Here is an 18,738-nt window from a genome sequence, read left to right as displayed (position 1 = left end):
CTGGTGGCTGGGGTTTTTCCCTCTCCAGGTACAGGACCCTGCAGTTGCCTTTGTTGAATTTCAGCTGGTTCCTCTCTGCCCATCTCTCCAACTTGCCAAGGTCCCTCTGAAGGGCTGCACAGCACTCTGTGGTATCAGCCACTCCTCCCAGCTTTGTGTCACCAGTCAACTTGCTGAGGATGCTGTGCCTCTTCATTCAAGTAATTTTGAATGAATGAACATGTTAAACAATACTGGGCCCAGTGACAGGCCTCCAACTAGACCCTGTGCCACTTATTCCAACCCTCAGCGATCTGCCATTCTTCCTCATAGAGTCAGCCCTCTATGCACCTCACTGTCCACCCATCTAACCACCTCTCCTTGAGTTTGTCTATGAGGATATTATGTGAGAGAGTGTCAAAAGTTTTGTCAAAGTCAAGGATAATAATTTAAATATTTTCATTGGTAAGTACTCTGTTTGAGATCTTAATTTAATTAATTTTAATAATAAATTTATAAATCTTGTAATGAAAAATATTACAATGGAAACAAAACAGCTGTATTGTGTAATAATCATAGTTATTATAGAAGTGATGTTCTAGGAAGGTGATTCTTGCTTGATTCCTAAATAGTGTGCCTGTTCTAAGCTGGCATTGCACCTGCTTACTGTGGTTGCTGATTCATAACTGACTTTTTGCTACAGTCTTTTGTGCTACAGAGGTGATTGCAAAAGTGCCAGCAGCGTTCCCTGAACAGCATGCCACAGCTATCCATTCACACTCTGGTCACGAGAAAATGTAGCCATCACCTAACTGATTTTTTCTGATTCTTTAATCTGCCTGGAAAAAGAATATAAAATGTTCATGGACCACTTAAAGAAACTCTCAACTATTGTTTGCAGATGGAAAAAAATAGACCAAAACAGTCATATTAAAGGAAGCCCTGACAAAACTGCAAGTGTGGCCAGAACACCAGATGATATAGTTACAATAATTTCCTTTGAAGATCCCTTTTGAAGCCACACAAAAAGGCTGAGACAATGGCTCAGGTGGGAATCTGAGCCCACTGTTATCAGTTGAATTCCTAAACCCAAACTCGTGCAAGTTCCGATTCAGTGACACCATGTAATGAGAGAAATGTCATTGTGCTTGTGCCTGATGTGCCAGACTATCACCCTGCTGTGGGATCCCATGTCCCAGCAGGCAGGGGGGAATTTAGCTCAACTTGGATTAGCATCCAATGTGAATTTCAGTGGGATTGCCCTTCCCTTCAAAAAGGCCTAATGTGCTAATGTTCTGTGGTTAATCCTAAAATGCTGTGTAAAATACCTGCAAGAAATTCTGTAGATATATTTTGAAACTTATTTCATCTCTGCATATCCTATGGAACAGTGAGATTTTATTGATATATTTCTTACAGCTTTTATAGAACCACAAATAGAAAAAAACACCCAAAAAGCAAATAGAAAACTAAAGAAAATAAATAATAAATTGAGATACACCTGCAGTCCAATTTCATAGGTAACTTGCTAAAAGTAAATGGCTTAGCTGGAATTGTTAAAAGGGAAGCAACAAGCAGATATACAAAAAGCAACTAAAATAATCCAGTAAAACAATTCAGTAGTTTTTAGGATCTGGGGATTTGCTTTCTAAACATGCCTTACTTAAAACAAACAGGCAAAATTCGTTATTATTTACTGCAGTTTTGTACAGAGATTGACAGGTTTGGAATGAATGAATAATTATGTGGTGCTTCCAGGTTATAAGGTGGAATCAGTGTTGACATCTGCATGCCTATTAATATTTTTTTACGTGCAATTGCCTGTAAATTTAACACTGACTGCTTTCGGCAAGCAGCAATATTTCAAGACATCTTCAGACAAAAAATATTCAGTCTTTTTATCTACATTTGATTGTCAGAATCTGTTTATAAATCTACTAGGCATGTTTACGGCTTTCTTTAATTTTGCCTGCAGCACCAAACAATATTACTAACTGCTTTATATGTGTATGCTTTTCAATTTATGTGGGATGTGGCAGCAACCAATATGCATAAGCTTCCCCGATCCTGAGCGACAGGAAAGACAGAAAATTAATGTCGTGATCCATACTATTATGTGTGGTACAATAATGATCATTTAGTGAGGGGGAGGTCTAACAAAGTTTTTGACAGGTCTCTGATTTATTAAAGCATTTGTAATTCTCATTCCAGGTTACAGCTCTCTAAACAGATGCTGAGATTGGTCAAGTGTTACATAGCTGGCTGAAACTGTGTGTTGAAACTCACTGCTAAAAGATAAACAGAGGTGAAATCCCAAGGGAAGGTAAAACACTTACTTTAAAGATTATGTTTTATAAGGGTAAACATAAGCTGAAACAGCTTGAAAGGAAACCTATGGCATGATTTGGGCTACGACTGAATTTGTCTAGGAGCTCTGTTCTCTTCCTAATTCCAGTCCCAATTTCACTTGTGCTGGTGCTGGGGAAGAGGATGGGAAAATTTGTCAACGTTTTATTCAGTATTTGCACAAGGGGAAATTCTCCCTTGATTAACAAAGGTCTCTTGCAATCATTTACAGAATCAGAGCTGGGCTTTCTAGAGCTTATTCCTTTGTGAACTGCATCTCTGGCATGCTCCTTTAAACAGCACAAAGTGGAAAAGGATTTAGTAAAAACCATTGTGGAAACTTCGTAGTAAAAAGTACTGCTTTTGGCAGTGGGGATAATATTTCCAGATATTATTGAGTGTGTTACTCATTATATATTTGAACTAGAAGGAAGTTTTTGATAAAAAATTCATAAGGTGTAGATTATAATCTAATATGACACTTGGAGGATAAAGCAAAGACAGTTGAAATATCCAGGCCACTCCTGTGGATATTTGCCTAATATTATTTTGGCTAACATCTCCATTTGGGGCTGACACACTGAAGATTAATCTGTCCTTGATTTTGATTTTCTGGCAAGGATGAGAGAAAGACTGTATTTTTACATTTAAAATTACAAACCATATGATGGGTCAAGGACAAAATTCTCTTTCTTGCCTAGTTATTGAAATAGCCCAAAACACCAAAGCATACAGATGCTCTTGTGCTCTTGTTAGCCTTGATGCAATGGAAAAAATACTGTACTGGAAAGAAGCTGTGAATCTGAGAATTCAAAGTTTCTTTTAGTGACAACTGTATGTCACAAATTTACCTAAGCATCATGTTTTGGACTGCCACAACACAGAAAGAACTATCCATTTTTGAATGGAAGGGTAGGACCCACCACTAGATCTTTTCCCACAAGTTATAAAGTAATCAGTCTGTGCATGGGCAGAGATATCAGATTTATAACTGGAAATGTTTTTTCAGTAATATTTCATACAGGATTTATTGAAATCAAGCTAAAATAAATAGTACAGGGAGGCTGCAGGCTGTGGCTACCTGATGGTTGTAGGCATTCACAGTGCCACCATGAAAGCCAGTGAAGTGCAGAACTGCAAGATGCCAGTAGCACAAATAGAAATTACTGTATTTTGCTCCTACAGGTAGTGCATGAGGCAGCATATTCTCTAATGAGATACAATGTGCTGTAACAGAAGAAAACAGAGACTCAGGTTTGAATTTCTTATTTCCAGTTGTGTGTGATTTTTTGCAGGGAACATCATAAGTGAAGCAGTTTCATTCAGGCAGTCCAAAAATGTGGATGGGGCAACTCTGACAGAACACAGAGCTATACTTGGTGAAGATATTAATTGCACAATTTAGTCAATACAGTTTTTGCCCCCACCACTAATTCCATTACTGAATTGTATACCACAGTGTCTACACTGATGCCCTGTTAATGCAAATTCTTCTGTCTAGCCAGCTGGCAGGCAGGCAGAACAGGCAGCCTCCTTTTTCTGCTACAGTTAGTACAGAAAGCCTGGTCCTGCGGTGCTGAAACCGAGAATATCTCCCCCTTAAAGCAAGAAATTCATTCTTTTATTCATACCACATTTTCATTATTAAGAAAAAACTATGATTCATAAAGTATTACCCTATGGCAATACGCAGACTTTAATATTAATGCCATTTTATTATTAAAAAAATCCTCTAAACCAGAAAAGATTAAACTCAAGCATGAATAAATACCAGTATCTTCCTGGAAGCTACATCTGTGCCCTTCATCTCCCATCTTTTGACATCCTGTGAACATCTCCAGAAAGTTACAGAACATTTTCTCTTGAGCAAAAAGCCCCTCATGGATATGAATGTGTTCAGTAGTCTTTGAGAAATGTCTAGAGGTCTTGTAATTTCTCACTCTCACAGCTCCAAGCTGGCTGTATTCCACAACCAAATTTTACACAATAATGAGACAGTCGCTCAAATAATTGTTACTCAGTCCCTTTGCCTCAGAAAATATCCCTTCCATGAGATTCTGCTAGTTCTGCTGACTGATAAGAAAATGTGCATTCAAATTAGTCCTGCTTACAAAAACTATGACTGACAACACTGTGCAATTTGAGAACTGCAAGTCTTAGGTTATTCCTAGGTTCTTTTGAATCAGCATGAAACGTGCTTCTGTGCTGAGACGTCCAGCCCTGTAATTTTAAGCTTCCATTTTATTCTTGGCAATCTTATCTCTGAAAGGCAGGATAACTGCAGTAATTGCACATCTCATTTCAGAAAAATAAAGAAACATTCATTTTCCATTTTAATAGTTTACTGGAAACTGGTTCACAAGGAATGAAGAGACTGATAATGAATGAAAATGAAAAACAGCAAGACCCAATTACTCACCCGTGCAAGGCTGGTTCCAGAAGGGACTTTATACGGGACGTACTTTCTGTAGATATGTCCAACTCGAGAGCATGGAACATCATACATGCCACCTCCACACATCCACACCTGGAAAGCAGACAGAAAGCAAGTGAAAGAATGATTCCTGGAAACAAATGAGGCAAAAAAGCACATACAAAAAATTATAACTATAAATATAGTAGAATAGAATAGAATAGAATAGAATAGAATAGAATAGAATAGAATAGAATAGAATAGAATAGTTTGGGTTGGAAGGGATTTTAAGTTTGGCCACTTTTATTGTGCTTGCCTGTTTGTGTTATAGTGGGTATATCTGCCTGGTCCTGGAATTCAGCCCCTGACTGACTGTACTATTCATACTGTGAATGGTGAAAAAAAGGGTTAGAGTGAAGGCTTGAATTACAAGGTGATTTAGGTAGCTGCTTCTTAGGCATCATTTGTGTATCAGCCCTTACAGTCCCTTAGCAATTAGCCATGGCATCCAACTGAGACCTGATAATGAAATGTTTAAGGATCTAATCTCATTACAGATCAAACCTACATACACTAATGTAAATGTCTAAGGAAGGCTGAAAATCAGTGAAAGTTGGGCTTTGTCCTTAAATTCCATGGATGCAATGTGCAGCTGGATAGAGTTGATAGAGCTACTTGGGAAGCTGCTGCTTACTACCTGCCATCACAGAATTGACTAAGGCATAGGAGCTCTGGGTAGGTGCCTCTGGACATGTCATCTACTCTCCTAGTAAGCACAGTCCTTCTTAGGGAGGAAGGTTACTGGTGGATTGGGAATGGAGACCCAAATCAATGCTCTGCCTCTAAGCCAAAATAGCTTATTACCACCTAGAGCAATCTTGCATGAAGTTATGCCATGTGGACATGAGAATAATTTTCTTAAAAAAAAACATGTTGTAAAATCTGCCTCTTAAATAAACCTTGAAATCCTCACCTGTTTCATCTCATGACAACTAATTCACTGGAAAATTTGCATAAACATAGTAAAATATCATAAAAGCAACAGTATTCAAATAAGGTTATTTACCTTTCTAACAATATTTCAATATTTCCTTTGTATGTTACATCATTTGTACTTTTTTTAAGTGGGAATTTTCTCTCTGTGCCTGTCTTCAAACCACCCAGTGCATCAATGAAAGCGCAGACCTCTGTTTACTATTTGTTCTTGTTTTTTAATGAAGTTGTCATTTCAAAGGCTATACAAATTATTACTGTGATTAATCAAGGCTTCTTAGAATGGACAGAATAGCAGTGTGACTCAAAGGTTAGCCCAGCAAAAATTTAAAGGACAAGAAAGCAGAAATTACATATATATACACACTCACACACACACACACACACATATATATGTGTGTGCCAGTATTATTTTAACGGAGGCAATGAGAGCTGCAGTAGACATATATTGCATTTCCTCTAAAGCAGTAGGATAACAGTTAAAAAAATAAAAGAAACCCCAGTCATATATGCTGAGGCAATAACAAGTGGGAGGAAATAACACTGTGTTAAGCTTATATTTGATAGATATAAAACCTGAAAATGCTGTGCTGCACCTGAGGTATGCTGTGCAGGGTAATTGAAATGAATCTTGGGCTGCCTTGAAGGACATTTAGCAGCTGTTCCTGTTTATCTTTCAGCTTCAAAATGGTATTAAAAGCATTTTTTATATTTTCCTGAGAAGATAAATTCTGGCAACTTTGTCTTTAAAATGTGCATTTTTATGTCACGTGCACTAAATACAAGAAATTGGAGAATGCCTTCTGTGTTAAGTATTACAGACCTCCAGTATACCATGAAAGAAACTCAGGTGGTGTGGGACATTTGGCAAAATTATATCAGAAGCAATGAAACTCTCAGGATCGTTAATGTCTCCTTCTTACAAAAGCAATGAATCTGGTCTGCAGCTGAGGTATAAAAAACAAAGAGAAACCAAAATAATGCAATTCCAGCTTGGAAAGATCAAAAGAGTAGTTTATGTGTCAACTAGAGACTATCTCACAATTTATCTTTATATGGCTCCTTCCAACAGAATGTTGCAAAACACTTTATAGGGATGATCGAAAGCAAAAACCAGGCATTAACACAAGCTTTAAAAGAAATTAAGTTGTGGTTATGTGGCTTTGTTCCTGACTGGAGTTTAGATGCCACAGATGTATTTTTTGGCTCTGTTCTACAGCTCCTGTGGGATTTTGGGTGAATCACTCTCTTTTCACATTACTTCTTTGTCTTTTAAATTGAATTCTGCCTTCTCTTGTGATTCCCCCACCTTATCTCTCTGGTTTATGAGTGATCCAGCCTGGAATCTACCTGGAAAATGTAAATACTGTGCATGCAAGACTGAGATTCCAATCCATATGCTACTCTGTAGTCATAATTACTGTAGTAAAAGACTCGTGATTTTTGAGCAGTAGAGGATGTGTCGCTGGGGAATAGGAACATAAACATACAGCAAATTATGCAAAGGATTTAGAGGGTACTGAATGGACTTTGGATTAGGCTTCAAAACTAAATGAGAAATATACTGCTACTGAGAGTCAGTAACAAGACAGACAACAGTGAGACATTGAAATGAAGAGAAAATACAAACTGTAAACTGGTGGAAGAGAAATATAAAGTATTTAATACAAAGGCGACGACTTGGTGCTCTTCATATTGTGCAAGAGGGATGGACTACAAACAGGAGAAATGTATTACGACAGTGGGGCTGAAAAAGTTGTAGAAAATAACAATATAAAAATGTTATGGGATTTTTCAGTCACTCTTCTTGAAATATAAGCCAAAAGAATAGATTTGGCAGCTGTAGAAAAGGAGAAAGAACAATATTTTCCTGTGAACTTCTACACACAGTGCGAATGTTCCTCTAAATGAAAAAAAAATTGAAAAATAGGGTCACTGACTGCAAATCTACAGTCAATGGGTCTGCAAATTGCAAAACCATTTACTGGAGGTGAAGTGGGATTTCCTGTCAGGAAATATTAAAACTGTACCATGTAAACTGGGAACTGATGACTGTGGGTGTTTCAACAATACTCTCCAGCACCTCTAAAATTCTGAAGAAACTGGCAATATTCCACATTTGTCAGTCCTTCATATAGATTACAATTGCACTACCAAGTGGTAATGCTCCTCCACTCCCTATCTCCTGCCAAGATTGACAGCTGTGGAGGGAATTAATAGTGATTATGATGATAATGAAAGGGATTAATGAACTTGGAGGTATGTTTTGGAAAACAGGGATGAAGAGAATTTGAAAAATGTATTGGCATGGATAAGAATAAAACTGTAGATACAGATGACTACCTTCAAGAGACTAGGGAATCACCATTAGCATTTTTGTTAAGGTATGATTTATGCTGCCTGAGGAATGCCTAATGCAAAGGATTGCACTGGGTTTGCATGGCCAGGTTTTGGTAGCAGGGGGGCAATAGGGGTGGCTTCTGTGAGAAGCTGCCAGAAGCTTCCCTCAGGTTGAACAGGGCTAATGCCAGCTGGCTCCAGGGTAGACATGCCCTGGTCCAAGGCCATCAGCGATGGTGGTAGCACCTCCATCTATAAATTTTTGGGATAACAGATTTCAGAAGAGGGAAAAGTTACTGTTCACCCTTAGCTAGAGAGAGGAGTGACAGTATGTGGGAGCACCAGCTCTGCAGACATCAAGGTCAGGGAAGAAGGAGGGGGAGGAGGTGCCCCAGGTGCTGGAGCAGTGACTCCCTTGCAGCCTGTGGTGAAAACCAGGGTAAGACAGTTGTGCCCCTGCAGCCCCTGAAAGGTTCATGGTGGAGCAGAGATCACAGAGGACCTGCTGCCCCTGGAGGATCTCATGCTGGAGCAGGTGAAGGGTGTGAGGAGTCCTCTCCCTGGGGAGGAAGGAAGAAACAGCAGAGACAACATGTCCCCAGTTCCCATTCTGAGAGTGAGGAGGAGGAGAAAATAGGGAGTGAAGTTGAGAAGAAGGGAAGGATGGAGGAAGATGTTTTAAAAATTGGGTTCATTTCTCATTGCCCTACTCTGATTTGATTGGTAATAAAATATTTTTTTCCAGGTCAGGTCACCTTTGCCCATGATGGTAACTGGTGAGTGATCTCTCCCTCTCCCTGATCTGTAAGTCTTTTGTTATATTTTCTTTCCCTTACTCACATGAGGAGGGGGGTGTTAGAGCAGCTTTGCTGGGCACCTGGTAAACATCCAAGGTCAACCACAAGGGTCTTCAGAAAACAGAGGATGCTAGTATGTTTTGCTACTGTGTTGTGCTGATTACTACATAAACTGTCCCTAACAGATTTAAATGTAGGGTTTCCCAAATAGTGGCTTTCCTTGTTATTGTGAAGAGATGCTATTAATCAGGTGAGTTCCAGTGCTTTGCCAGCTTTCACAAGTCTAGCACACACCAAAGAGTACTGTCAGCAAGATGTCATAACCCTTTTAATGAAAAATGACCCTGATGTTGCTAAAAATTAAAATCCTGAATACTTTCTTAAGTAAAATTTAGTCTAAGAAACTATTTAATGAAGAGGTCATATTTTGAGATACTTTGTGGCTGTGTCACCATCCAGATTACTTCAAATAATTATTTGCCAAACAAATTAAAGTAAGATGTGGCATCAACACACAGCACCTGTCCGACAACACTTCCACAGACCATAGATGTGGATGCTCTAAGAAAGAGTAAATGCCATCTCTAGATTCACTCAAGTGAAGCCAAGGAAGCTGAACCAGTCTGGTTGTTTGGCTGTTTCACTGACTTTCAATGACTTTGGAACAATTTGCAAGTCTACTATCTTACCAAGTTTTCTCAACAGATCTGGTAAATTGAACTGTCTGGCCAACTTGTCCTCATTTAATAAGTTTTAAGATAACTGAATCTACAGCTACACTAGAATCTGCTGAAGCAGAAACCTTTCCCAAGCTGATTGTGGTGATTCTGACATAATAAACCTCATCTCTTTCTGTTGGTCTCTCCCACCTCTGTGATTTTTTGCCAAGTTTTTGTTATTCCAAACCAAACAGCAATTTTTTTTTTTTTTACATTTCTTAAATTCTTTCAGTAGGAATTTACTCCTATTTGGAAGTAATTTCTAAAGACTATTTTTTCCTTCTTTTAACACTAGTAAGAAGGGACAAGGACCCTAAGGTTATTATATACTAATAAGATAGATTCAGAGCTATGACTGAAATGAGACACAGTGTGCCACAGCTGCCTCCAAAAAAAAATATCTCTCACTTGAACAAAGCATACTGAGACAATCTGGTATCTCAATTTCCAGTTGTGTTACTATGGTTTCTATACAAAGTCTGGAGAGAACAACAAGTATATTCTTTGCAATGATGAATAAAAGAAATATTTGAAATAGGATAAAAAAATCATGGGTGACCTGTCAGAGATCATTGTGACAGCTACAAGTAACTACTTATATTTGCCTCTGAAACAATCTAAATGGACAGAAGGTAAATCAATATATTCTAAACATACAGTCTAGCTATTGAGCTTCCCCTGACATCCTATTTTATTTTGCTGAGGTATAAAAATGATTTGGAGAAACACGAGAGTATGCCAGTTAATGCAAAACATTTTGCAGTTCTTGGAACTCCTGTAAAGACAGCCTGGAAAACCAGTGCTGGGAGACAGTGTACATTTCATTCAACAGAATGGCCTCAGCATTGTTTTAATTGCAGCTGAAACTCAGCTGCAAGATACCTGATATTAGTAATGGCTGACATGCTATATTTATTTAAAGAGCTTTACACTGACAGAGTTTGGAAGTAGGCTGGAAAGATCCTGGAGCTAAATTTGAATTGCAATTTCAGTTCCAAGCTTTATCAAAATACATTTGACTCAAATAATCTAAGTCAGGAAACTCTATCAAGCCCTTGTAAAACTTTGCATTTTGTGACCATGAGGTAAAATTTTCATGTCCTTGGGTATACTGGAAAATAAACTCAGTTTTCAAAATTAGACATGTTAGTCCTCAGCAAACTAATAAAAGATGCCTGTCTTACATGTAGAAAGTAAAAAGACTTTCAGCTCTATACGTAAATGCCAAGTAACTGATTTCAGAACACATGTCCACCTACAGGATATGAAGGTATACTATAACATGGCTGGTTGTACACAACATGAGCATTTGAAAACTCCCCATATGTCACTACAATAATGTAAATGCAATTTTAAAAAGTTTGCTTTGGAACAGCTGGCCTGCAGACAACCGCTCATGGCAGCTGAGCTGCTCTAGTGATCCACTGCTATTGAAAGGAGTCTTTTCTTCCTATGACTTTCTCTATTTCCACCCATTTTCTTGAGCTGACTCCAGGGGACTCTATCCCCAGAGATGATTAAACTTGTTGATCTGGACAGAAAAATTATTCCATTTTCTTTTTTGCTGGGTTAGTTCTCTGTTGGCTTGTTGAACTGAGCTCAACACATGAGCACAAACACAGCATCTGAGCAAAGGTAAGTAGAGAAGACTTGATAAAAGGGAAAAGGTGGAATGTCATTCTTTGACAGTGGTAAGCTGATTTTCAGAGGGAGCTACACTCAGTGTGATTTTGTATGGCTTCTGGAGCATTTGCTTATGGCACTGTGGAAATTCCTAATGAAAAAAAGTATTGTATTAAATTAATTTTAGTTAAAAAAAAACCAGAAGCCCAGATGAATTAAAGCATCGTGGTAACACCAGCAAGGAAGTATTCTATAAAGTGGCTTGATGACTTACCTTAAAGGAGATTTCATACTGCTCTCCTCCCCATATTTCTAAGCCTGGATCATAGCCTCCCAGCTCCCAAAACCATTTCCGGTTAACGGCAAATAGACCTCCAGCCATTACAGGAGACCTGAAGGATGAATAAAGCAACACAAACAATAATGAAGATGTTTGGCCCGTGTGTGTGTGAGTGTGCTCTCTGGGTGTGTTTGTAGGAATGTCTGTTTGAATTGTGAAGCTTTGAAAGGCATAGATAAACATAGGTGACAGTAGCATAACCAAACAATATTTGCCTTTATTCATCCAAAGAGGGGCTCTTTGGAGAAACAGGCAGTGTAGTAGATCTAGAGAATGGTAGACAGTCATGCACAAACTCCTTTTTAAAAAAAATCCCAGTAAGACCAAGCCCAAAAAACCAATAGCCTCCCCAAAAATTGTTTGTTGCTAAGTAACAGAGAAAGAAAGCGACTCTGGAAAACTGCCAAAGTACTTGAGTCTCAGTACTCCAAGTGACATAATGTGCATTTGAAAGTGAGCAAAAGTTTTCAGTTAATTTCGGTCTCATGTGCGCTGGCTAGAGAAAGGCAGAAAGGTGAAAGAGGATGGCTGAAGAGAAGCTGTTGGGAGTTAAACATCTGCTTTCCTAAGCATTTAGAATTCCTCAAATGTGCCTCACAGTGGTAATGTGACTTGTAGGAAAATAATTTGCTATGCTTCCCATGTTTTCATTTATTCCATTAATAAATATGTGACATTTTCTTACATTAACTCAGTCTTTTTCACAGACAATATAGAAAACAAATGAGATATTTAAAGTTATTGTTAGAGAATAATAGCAAAAACATATTATAAATTTATAAGCAGGAATTTTGTACTGGAAAACAAGCATATTCTCTTTTCATTTTCTTTCAGTGTCTCATTTCTAATGCAGTGAATACACTGAATGCAGCTCTCGGGATTCAAATGTTGCTCTTCAGCTTACTCATTGAAGTTGTGGTGGAAGGGGAATACAAAAGCATCTATGCTGAACAGGAGGGAAACTACATGTTGAAGAAAGTCCAACCCAGCTATGCAATTCCATCGATGCAGATCAGCACTAGCCTTATGAGTTTTACAGCAAGAGGCCAGAAGGAACACATTCATGCTGGTGGCTGGTCAGAGACAGAAAAAAAGACGAAGCCATGGGAGACCTGGTTGGCTTCCAGGCAATGTGTCCTTAGCAGAGAGCCGAGAAGAAACTGGGTCCTGTGCCCCGTGTCTTGTAGCAGTAATTTGCCCCAAGGGAAAATTATTCCATCCTGGGGCATTTCTGTTTTGAACTACTGCTGGTGGTTTGTTTGGGACTATGGGAGCAGATAGTACCATCCCAGAAGCCCTGACTGGAAAATAAAATCTTCCCCCTTTGCCACTGGTTTAGGATTTGGGTGGTGAACTTGGAACTGGTAAATATTTCAGGAATCCATACATAAGTTAGAAGTTTATTGAAGAGGACATTATGTTAATGGAATGATCTGCCATATTTTCTCTGCCTTAATACTTTTTTAGACTGCTGTCTTTTATCCAAGGCAGTTGAGACGATAAAATAGCAAGCAAACAGCTGAGTGGTCTCTGCCACCATCAAGCAGCTAGTAAATCCCACACATGAATGTTAGAAAATTATCCCCTCATTTGCATTCATGGTAATGAGAAACATTATGGATAATTTTCCTTTCACTTCTATATGGTAGCTTAAAAAAATTTAAACTACCCATTTTCATGACTCTTACAGACTAATTTCATTTTCCTTTAGAGATTACTTTTTTAAAAGCACATGGAAGCTTTGAGAAACAAGGCTTTGCAAAAAAAAAAATCCAAACTGGCAAGGCTGTGCAGTGTAACTTACACTGAATGCTAATACTTTTTTACTTTTATTGACATTTCACATTTCACTATTGACTGTATTTCCACATATGAATAAATTAAACAGAGATTTTATTAGAAAACTTCCCCTGAGGATTCTGACTACTACAATACATTTTCAATTCCTACCAAAGTAAATCTAATTACAACATGTCCTTTTTGACTTCAGGTTTTAAATGATCAAAACATAATGTCCTTTTATAAAGAAGGACTTACAACAAGAACACTTATAACTAAATTGCTACTGACAGAAGAAATGTAGTCAGAATGATCACTGGGAAAAAGCAGGATTTCTCTACTTCTCATAGATACAACATCTTTCCTAAGCATTTCCCTCAGTACAGTGAATGGCCTATAAAAAAGGCAATTGCTGCAGGTAAATCAGATGGACGATAATAAAATCAGAGACTTAAAATTCCAAAATAATTGACAAGTACTTACAAATTATATTTGAATAGATAGATTTTTCCAGTGATAAATCGTGAGTAACGAAACCCCCTGTTCTTTAGACGTGAAAGTTCAGAACATTTATTGCAATTAACAAAATTACCTAATGACTGGAACCATAGCAAACCCATAATTTTTGCATTTCCTTAAAAAAAAAGTGAAGAAATTGAATGTAATGTTGCCCCATTAATTCCTATTCCACAAGATGTTCTGACATTTGTTGTTTTGTAGGAAGAGCAATGAAGAAGAAAGCAGGATGGCCTTTTGGTTTTCATTAGAGTGGAATTACTAATAAGCTGTGTGAAACTGAGTGCTTGGCACAGCATGAATTCCACTCCATTCCACAAGCAGCTACTGCTGAACAGGCCTTAAATTGTCTCCAAAATAGGAAGGCAAGAGTCCAGTCTTGCAATCATGGCCGATATGAAAGTCCTTATGTATCAATAGGATCACTTACACAGATACAAGGACTGCAGAGCCCAAAGAATAAGAATTAATCTCTTGTTTAGTGGCTTCTCTATAGAAATGTCAAGTACAAAGCTATGTTTGTAGGAGTAATTTTTTCATGAAATGTCCTACTCAGATGCTTAAACAATCAGACTTGAGCTATTATAGCATAATATTATGTGAGTAATTACAGTGGAAAGCTGTAAAGTGCTTACGGTCAAAACATTAAAAGGACAAAGGCTCCTAAAACATCAGAAAAGCTGGAAGGGTAAAGTTGCTAAACTTAAAAATATTTGTAAAAATCCTTCTGCCTGAGAACTACTGCAAAGACTCACTGAATATACATGAAAGAACAATATTGGAAGCAAAAGCTAGTTGATCGAAAAATGGCCCAACTGGTCAAAGATCCCTGTGCTGAAATAGAAAAAGAATTTGATTCAGTTAGAGCATAAAAGCCCACAAAACTTGCTTTGCAAAAAAATATAGACTGGGAATGAGGTAGGCAAATGCTTAATGGGAAAAGATAGCTTACAAACAAAAAACTGCGCTAAAAGAAGCATAGTGGTAGCTGAAACTGTAGCCAGCAAAGGTTTTTATAACTGCTTGCAATTAACATGCAGAGGAAGGAAGGAGATAATTTCACCTATGAATTTTCAAGGTAAGAGAAAAATGACAAGAACTTCAAAGGAGTGTGAAGCTACTTGCAATAGAAACAAATGTGGTATGTTACAAAGAAGCAAACTGCATCACATGGCTTAGAATCATTACACTGCAAGAGTGATACACGCAGTGGAACTAAAGGATTTGTGAGAAGGGAAGAGAAACTCTGACAGCCTGCAGAATGAAAATGAGGAGAATGAAAATGGGAAAGCACTTGTGCTGGATGACATGCACAGTAGGTACACTGATCCGAGCCACCTGCCCGAAACAGCTGAAATTTGGCCATTATAATTGAATCCAAGGAACAGCACATATTGCACTCTGCACCTCTCTGTGTAACCCACACTGTCTGAAGGCTCTGTGCTGAACTGCTGAACAGAGACAGATGAATGCTGGAGGGAGGAGTCCATCTCATGCAGGACACATCAGGCAAACTGACCTTCAGTGCCAAGCCCACTGGCACATTACATAAAACCAAGGCAAATAGCCACAACAGAAATCAGGACTAGGTCCTACTGACCTCATGGCATCAGGGATGTAATGGAAAAGGAGGAAAAGGGGCCATGTTGCTGCTGGCACAGTGGCAGCCCCAGAAATGACTGGTGACCTACTGAATGCAGCTTTGAGCGAGGCTTCTGCATTTTTTATAATGAATTTCAATGTCTTGTTAAGCAAGAAGCATCCCTTCACCCCAGTGATACCACATGAAGGCACCTCAGGAGAGGGAATAAATTCAGTTACCTCATTTCACTGGTGATTGCTCCAGGTTCTCTCTGCAGTGAGTCCTGATACTCAAAGGTTCTCAAAGCAAATAGCAGAAGCTGACACTAATCCTAAATAAAAGTTCAAAAATACCTGAAAATTACAATTTATGTATGTATTTAGTGACAGACTTGGCTACTTGGAGGAAGTGAATGCAGAGGTAAACCAAACTGAAATTAAGAGGAGTTGATCAGATGGCAAGAAAGTGACGTAGATTAAGAAAACAAATGACAAAACCAAAAATTTAGTGGTTGCTCCACCTAAAGACAGTTCTACACTGTACATAGTAAAAGATACCAAAGATATCGAATGAATATTGATAAGTCTTCCTGAATTTCTCAAGAAGTAAAAAAAAAGAAGTGGAATACTTTATGTACTTAATTCTCCAATCAAATATAATTAAAATGTATTAAAATGTATTTTTAAATGCACCAACTCTTTTACGTTTAATATTTCTACAAGACATTGTTTTATCTTTTACCCATTCTAATAACATGACCCATTTCAATGTCTATAAAATCATCAACACTCAGAACATAAAATCTGTCTCTGTAACATTAGGCAAAGGCTAATACTCTTTTCTTTTTTAACTCAAGTGTCTCTTTTCCTGAACAACTTTTACCCTAGACAAATGTATGTAAACTGCCAGTTCAAATGATCATTTTGCTGAAACAGGTAGTGGCCAAGTTGTACTAAACTTAACATCTCTCTGTAATCACATTCAATTTTTAAACTCCACTTTTGTTTGGAAAATATTAAGATAAAACCCCATTCATCAAATGGCGAGCCAGAAAGCTGTGGAGAGTCAGCTACAAAGAAACCTCTAGAAGTGCTTGACTTTCAGTTTGTAGAAGTTTCAACTGTAATTTCATCACAGATTCTTGTTTTTCTTACCACATTGCTCAACTTCATTAAAAAAATTGTACTGTAGCAAAGCAATGAGTCCTTATGTGGGTGATGAGGCCCTTTTAGCCTTTTCTCTCATTTGTAGAAAATTAATGAAAAAGAGGTGAGCTGGGTAGAGATTGAAGACTCTGAAGGAAAGGCTTCCCCTTCCCATAATTACCTCTCATAATCCAAGAGAAATCTGTCTGAATTATTGTTAGAGGAGATGTACAGCACTCAAACTAAGCAGATGGGTCGGCACAAGTGAGCATCCTGAAGCAAAAAGTAAATGAAAGCTTCTGGAAATGTCCTGCGGGCAATGGTGTTCAGAAGGATAAAACCGAGGAGCAAATGAGCATCTGGAAGTCATGCTAAAGAGGAAAATCTAATACACAAGCAGTCCCACAAGGTTGAGGCCTGAGAGCTGCAAAAGCAAGAAAGCAGAACTGAGAGCAGCCCCTCAGCTGAGCCACATGCATGTCATGAGGAGCGATGGATCCTGGACATGTGGGGTTCAACAGCAGCAAAAAATCCTGCAATCTACTAGTAGGAAGTAAGAACTGTGGGAGAAAACAAAAACAACCTCTAAACACAATTTGAAACAACTCTGTCGGTTTAGAACATTTTCATATTGATGAACATTATCTGCATTCACAGTTGCCCCTTGAAAATATAATTTTTGAAAATTAAATGTAAAAATGAAGCTAGATTGGAGGTAAAATAGTATCATCTGTCCCTAAAATAGGAACTTCAGGTTTCCTGGCTTTTGCTGAGCTTTGATTCTATGTTTCTGTGAATAACAACAGTTCATTAAATTCCATCACTATCTTAGGGGAAATTCTCTCAGAACATATGGGGGCAGTATCTGAACAGAATTGCTATCCAATGTTTTCTTCCCCTCCTTAGGCAGAAAGATATAAACCAGAAAATTATCTTCCAGGGCTTACTTTTGCTTTATTGATTTAATTAAGCCCAGTATAGCATCATAAGCAAAGTTTAAACTCAAGGAGAAATTTTCAATTTCATTAAAGATAATAAATGATTCCTTTTGAAACATAACCACTGGTCTGAAAATAGGCTATTTTCAAAATAGTCCTTTAATTCAGACTTTCTCTTTAATTCAGACTGCCTCTCCCAAGACAGATTCCTAGATTACAAATCCAATCAGTTAGGAGTCTTCTGTTAAAAGTTACAGGTGATTTTGACTAAGTTATTTTGATTTCTATAGATTGATGTTTTCTAGAACTCTAAAACATTATGTACTTATTGCAGATTAAAGTAGATTTAAAGACATGACAGCCCACCCAAAATAGCTTTGTACATAAGGTGTACACCCAGCAGCTTGGGTGGTTTTAAGAATGACCAGTGAGGAAAGAAGCCCTTCTGATAAATATACTACATGTATAGCACCACATGCATATTGGTAGCAGTTGGGGACTTGGAAAAAAGACCAACAAGGCAGCTGAATTGCAATCACCACCATAAACTCCACACAAAAGAGAAGTCTTCGCTTGTTCTGGATGTCCTGCAGTATTTCAGGCTCTGGCTTTTTTTGTGTGACACCAAATTGATTCAGGTGTGCAAATGAGAAGGGTTAGTATTAAAGCACTGCAAGGAAATGGCACCTGGAGTTTCAGGGGTTTTTCTTTTCTGTTCCTGCCATTGTTCACACACCAGATCAGACTGAATAGTTAGTGAAGGTCATTTCCAGAACATTTCTGAGTTGCAAAGATTTTGAATAAGTGGAAGTATAGTTACAATAACCTTCTCCTGATTTTTTCAGCACAGTCTTTAAAAATATTGCTCCCTAGCATCCTGATGGAATTGGCTTTTCTTCAGGGTGCCACAGACTGCCCCTGGTGACTCTGACTCAAGCAGACAGAGCTCTCATACTAGGCTAACCAGATGAGACACACAGTTAATGATATGGCTGTGATCTGCCACGGAGCTGAGGATGTGGATGAATGTTATTCCTTTGATCAGCTCTTCCACAGTACTGTCAGCAAGTGCCCCCACTCCACCCTTATGAACAAACACTGCTTCAAACACAAGAAGAAATTGGGGACAAAAGGTAATTTTAATATTTAATTTATCTCTGCCTTAGGAGATTAACACAGAAGCTTGAGAAGATTCCATGCTGACAGGGGGGAGGCTGGAGCTTGGCAC

At 38.2% G+C, this 18,738-nt stretch overlaps 1 protein-coding gene across 1 annotated transcript in view; it reads right to left on the bottom strand.

The window, feature by feature from the left end:
- Window positions 1–18,738, bottom strand: part of GALNTL6 (polypeptide N-acetylgalactosaminyltransferase like 6) — a 430,883-nt gene that overhangs the window by 28,591 nt on the left and 383,554 nt on the right. The window contains exons 7-8 of the mRNA XM_039700070.1: window positions 11,485–11,602; window positions 4,745–4,852 (exon numbers count right to left, since the gene is read on the bottom strand). Coding sequence (XP_039556004.1) covers window positions 4,745–4,852; window positions 11,485–11,602 — 226 coding nt within the window. The remainder of the gene's footprint in view (window positions 1–4,744; window positions 4,853–11,484; window positions 11,603–18,738) is intronic.

Source organism: Passer montanus, unplaced genomic scaffold, assembly GCF_014805655.1.
Source record: "Passer montanus isolate IOZ18808 unplaced genomic scaffold, ASM1480565v1 scaffold14, whole genome shotgun sequence".
In the NCBI taxonomy this organism is placed as follows: Eukaryota; Metazoa; Chordata; class Aves; order Passeriformes; family Passeridae; genus Passer; species Passer montanus.
Note: the sequence above shows the minus strand (reverse complement) of the source record. Positions and strands in the feature narration are given on the sequence as shown.